Raw genomic sequence first — 5,602 nt, 5'->3', positions numbered from 1 at the left:
CAAATAAACTTTTTTCTGAGATGGTACCAATAACTTGATATCAGACTCATCTTCCTGTAGAAACTGCTCTCCTACTAAATCCCACATATCTAACCATGTGAGCTTCAGCCTTTAACTCTCAAATCAAGTGCACAACTGACAATTTGCAGTTTCTCTACCATTAGTTGTTGAATCAAACAATGCTGAATAATGTTATAATTTTTTGTATTTTCTCTGTATTTAATTTCACATGTTTATTTCCCAGCTGGTTCCAAAACATCTACTCTCAACATGATTTTGACAAACATAACCAGAGTGAGTGGCTTCCTCCTCCTGGGGTTCTCTGACAACCAAGACCTGCAAATCCTACATGCTTTGCTCTTCTTGCTAGTGTACCTGTTGGCCTTGGCAGGTAACTTCATTATAATCACCATCACAACGCTGGACCCACAGCTCCAATCTCCAATGTATTTTTTCCTGAAGCACCTTTCCCTTCTTGACCTCTCCTCCCTGTCTGTCACTGTCCCCCAGTCTATCCACAGTTCCCTGACTGGCAGTGGGTACATTTCCTACGCCCAGTGTGTGCTGCAGGTTTTCTTCTTCATATGCTTCGCTTGGGGTGAGGTGGCCATCCTCACACTGATGTCCTATGACTGCTATGTGGCCATCTGCCTCCCATTGCACTATGGGGTCATCATAGCTCCCAGAAAGTGCAGGTGGGCTGTGATAGCTGTGTGGCTAAGTAGAGGCATCCTGGGAACCTTGTACATAGCAACCACATTCTCTATCAGATTCTGCAGGGCAAAAATAATCCACCAGTTCTTCTGTGATGTCCCTCAGTTGCTCAAGCTCTCATGCTCCAATGATTATCTTGGAGTGGTTGGAGTGGTTGTTTTTATTTCTTTGGTTGTATTTGTCTGCTTCTTTGCCATCACCCTCTCCTATGTAAAGATATTCTCCACAGTCTTCAGAATGCCCTCTGCTAAAGGCTGGTCTAAGGTCTTCTCCACCTGTCTGCCTCACCTCTGTGTGGTCTCATTTTTTCTGTTCACAGCCGACATTGCATATCTAAAGCCAACCTCAGGCTCATCAACTGCTCTAGATCTCATGCTCTCCATGTTTTACACAGTAGTTTCCCCAATACTCAACCCTGTTATCTACAGTCTAAGGAATGAGACCATTAAGCGGGCACTAAGGAAGTTACTTTTAGGTGGAGAATTCATTGGAAAATGATCACTTTAATTTTGTTTTTAGTGTCTGATAACAGCAAACGCAAGGAACACTTTAGTAGTTTGAATGCCTTTAATATGAATGTTAAGAATAATAGTAGTACATCTTCTAGATAAAGTATATAATAAATCCTTAGTGCAACAAAAGTTGTAAATTTTTCCTATGATACTGAATTTGTTTTCATGCTTTCAAGTTCATAGAAGATAAATAATTATAATCTAGTAATATAACCACAGTACTTCCTTACTCTACCAGTTCATACAATGGTCTATGCATTGATTACCAACAATTTTCATATGAGTTTTGAAAACGTGTTAATGGGCAGTAATATAATAATAATAATGACAGAGTTATTATATTTGCTTATAATTCAATTCACCATGTGAGTCTTAATTTTAATATGTATCTTACATTTAATATGTATCATAAATAATGTGTATTAGTGCAAATATGTATGCCATTTTGTGCACATCCATATAATTTAACACTTATAGTTTTCATATCTTTAAGATATAAAGATATATCTTTAAGAATATACCAGTGAAATAACATCACACTTTCTGAAATATTATTCTATTTGCATATTATTTTATTTTTTGGTCTATTATTTTAAAATACGGAAACAAAAAGCATTTCAAATGTAGTTTCGAATTCATTATTATTATTCCCTACTTAATTTTCTGCTACAAATATCTTGTTTTTTATCGTGGAATATAAGTGGAAAGGCATTTTTCAATGGGGGTGTGTGGCGGTGAGTGTGTGTGTGTACATGTTTATGTGTATGAGTGCAGGTGCTGGAGCCACTGTACCCATGTGGAAGTCAAAGGACACCCTATGGATATTGGACTTTGCCTTTCTTCTTCTTATTTTTTTCATATTTTGATTCCCTGTTTTTACTCTTGCCTATGCCAGGCTATCTAGAACATAAGAGTTTGATATTTGTCTGGCCCCCCTTTCACTTTGCATAGGTAACAGAGATACAGTTACTTCTGTCACCTCCTCAGGATATTACATGGATTCTGGGGATCTGAACTCTAGCTCATTGGGATTGTGAAGCCAGCACTTTTAACCCACCCCCACGGCCTATAAAGCACTTTTCTTATTTTCTCACAGGAACATTTTTAGTGTCCCTACTTATCTTAATAAACATCATATTTAATAGGTCTGACGTGCTCAATTTTGAAGTAAAGCAAAGTACACTTTCTACTGTCCATGGGATGAACAATCGTGGAGTATTTCAGAAGAAACCTGTTTGCACTTTGTGAGTCTAAAATACCTTCCCACACCTACACACTTGATAAAGATATTTTGGTCTTATTTATTAATTTGGAGCTTTTCTTCTTTTCTAATTTAGAGTTGGAATTGGTGCTGCATTTTATGCTTGGTTAATAAGACATTCTATTTCTCTATATGCATATGAGCTGGTTTGAATGAGAATGTCCGCCATAGATTTCAAATATTTGAAAATTTGGTGCCCAGTTTGTGGCACTGCTTGGGGAGGGTCATAGAACATTTAGGTGGTATGGTCATACTTGAGGAAGTACATCCCTGGGGACAGGCTTTGCGAAAACATACCCATGCCCAGTTCTAGTCTATCTGTCTCTGCTCCTGTACCAGCTGGAAGGTATGCTCTCTCAGCTTTCTGCTCAAGCCTTATTCTGCTGCCATGCCTCCCCTGCCTTTATGGACTATCCATTGGAACCTTATACCAAATAAACTGTTCCTTCTATAAGTGGCCTTGATCATGGTGTTTTATCACAGCAACAGAAAAGTAACTGATCAGCATATATTGTTTAAAGAGCTTAAACATTATTTATGAAAAGAATTTCAAACTGGAGAACTGTTTATAAAGACAAAACAAACTACTGGATTTGGTGTTTGCCCTGCTGGGTTTTGGTCTTGTTTTGGTCCAGTATGTCCTTGTTAGCCCTCCAGTCCTCCCTTTTGGAATGGTAATTTGTCTTCGTATTTGGTTCCATTGTATGTTGGGAGTATGTAATTTGTCTTTTGATTTTCTAGAGGCTTACAGTTCAGATATTTACTTGAGTCTCACAATAGACTTTGGACTGTGGACTTTTGAATAGTATTGAGACTGATAATGACTATTGAGACTTTTAAAGCTGGACTAATTGCATTTTGCATTTTATATGGTCATGAGCCTATGGGGGGCCAGGGGATGGAATGTGAATGAAACCCCCAAAAACTCCAACTATTTGGACATTTTTCCCCACATGGTGGCGCTGTTTAGGGAGGTTTTAGAAGGGATTAGAGAATTCTTAAGCTTTGCTGGATCTAGGGTAGCTCTCGTGCTTCCTGTGCCTGTGATGATGTGAGAGCTTAGCTTCTGCTGCTCCGCTAATGCTACCTCCAGCCACCTCCAGCCTCCATTCCTTCCTGCCATGACAGTAATTCCTCTGTAAGCTCAACTAAACTCTTCTTTCTGTAAAAAAAAGAAAAACTATATATATATATATACTGACCATGGTGGTACACACCTTTAATTACAGCACTTGGGAGGCAGAGACAGGCAGGTTCCTATGAATTCAAAGCCAGCCTGGTCTACAGAGTAAGTTCCATGTCAACCAGTGAGAACTTGTCCCTCCAAATACATAAGTAAATAAATAATAAAAATAAGCATGGATGCATTGGAACATGATTTATGTGTATGTAGTATATTCCATTGTAATACCATACATAATGAACAGACTATGTACTATATCATATTATAATACTAAACATTATGATTAATAAGCTCTTCAGTTATGAAATCACCTGAGAAGGCTATTTCAGACCAACATGTAAAATCTTTTTAATGACTGCATGTTATTTGAATCAATCCCCCTTCAAATCCTTGCTCTTTATTGTCATTATTCTAAAGACTAAAGACTGTGAGCATCTTGATCCGTAAATATATTAAATTTCTATGAATTAACTCTTTGGCTTTATGTCATACAGTGGAGTTGCCTCTTCCATAAACCATTGTGTTTCCATGAACAGTTATTGATAGTCTCCATTAACAGCCATTAAGCAGAGAGTCTTCTATGGAATTAATTATTAAAACTGTTTTATCAAGGACTGAAGAGATCGCTCAGCAGTTAAGAATGCTCACCACTTTTCCACAGGACCAGAGTTCATTTCCTAGCCATGTTGGTGACTCACAGCTGGCTGTAACTCCAGCTCTTGGAAATGTGGTGCTGTCTTCTGGACACCACAGTTTCTTTCAATCAGGGCATATGCCCATACAAAGATACACACATATACACATAATTTTAAAATACTGAAAATCATTCTTAGAAAATAAATATCATCGTATAAAGTGTTTTCACTCACAAAGGTAATTTTACAAATCTCAAGTGAAAGAAAATACTGGTACAAATAGAGATAAATAAAAAATATATAATTTCTTGTTTCATTGAATTTGTGGTCATTGGCCATTCTTCATTTTTAAAGTGTAAGGGAAATGAGACTTTCCTAATGAGCATAAGAAATCCTCTTTAGCTTTTGCATAGAGTCTCATCACCAAGATAAAATTTCCCTTTTCACCGTATATTTACTTGAGAACTCAGTGCTTTAATTATGAGTGGATGTTGAATATATTCAAATTTTTGTAGTAGTCTTATAGTCAAAATTCTTATTTTGTCTAATGTTACAACATATGTACGAGCCGCACAAAACAAACATACAATGATTTTGTTCTTTAAATTTTCTGCTAGATTATGAAAAAAGTTTGAATAAAACACCAATGATTTAATATTTATTTTAAGTAGCTAATGATTTTTAAATATGCGATTATTTGTTTTATTGGGACGTGTGTGCATGTGCCTGAGTATGTATGTGTGACACAGAAGTGCAGGAGAGGGCCTTGGATCCCCTGTACCTGGAATTACAGGTTGTTGTGAGCTCCCTGATGTGGGTGTCAGGGATTCAAACTGGGTCTTCGGCAAGAATGGTAAGTGCTTTGAACCTCTGAGTCACCTCTCTAGCCCATGCATTATTATTCTTGAATCCTTCTGGATTTTGCATCTGTCATTTAGTATATATTCTCATTTTTCCAATTGGAAATCAGCCATGGAAATGATTAAGTAGCTTTTCAAAGTCATTCTAAGAAGGAATGATTGAACCAGGATCCACACCAGGGAATCTGACCCTAATGACACATGATGACACATGATGGATTGGCCTTCTCCTGCTTAGCAAAAAATAATTCCTCAAGTTGGCTACAGGTGAGAAAGTGACGCACATCACAGCATCAAAGCTTTGGAAAGGGAATCTATCAAAATTTGAAACAGACTACAGACAGGAGGTCATAGGGCATTTATTTATTTATTTATTTATTTATTATTTCTTTCTTTCTTTCTTTCTTTCTTTCTTTCTTTCTTTCTTTCTTTCTTTC

At 37.1% G+C, this 5,602-nt stretch overlaps 1 protein-coding gene across 1 annotated transcript; it reads left to right on the top strand.

The window, feature by feature from the left end:
* The first annotated feature begins 270 nt into the window (after positions 1–270).
* On the top strand, positions 271–1,212 carry LOC103746213 (olfactory receptor 14J1-like). Its single transcript, XM_008848355.1, has one exon. The coding sequence runs from the start codon at positions 271–273 to the stop codon at positions 1,210–1,212; it is 942 nt and encodes a 313-aa protein (XP_008846577.1).
* The last annotated feature ends 4,390 nt before the right edge of the window (positions 1,213–5,602 follow it).

Source organism: Nannospalax galili, unplaced genomic scaffold, assembly GCF_000622305.1.
Source record: "Nannospalax galili isolate Female #2095 unplaced genomic scaffold, S.galili_v1.0 scaffold1072, whole genome shotgun sequence".
NCBI lineage: Eukaryota > Metazoa > Chordata > Mammalia > Rodentia > Spalacidae > Nannospalax > Nannospalax galili.
This window is presented reverse-complemented; position numbering and strand designations above follow the sequence as displayed.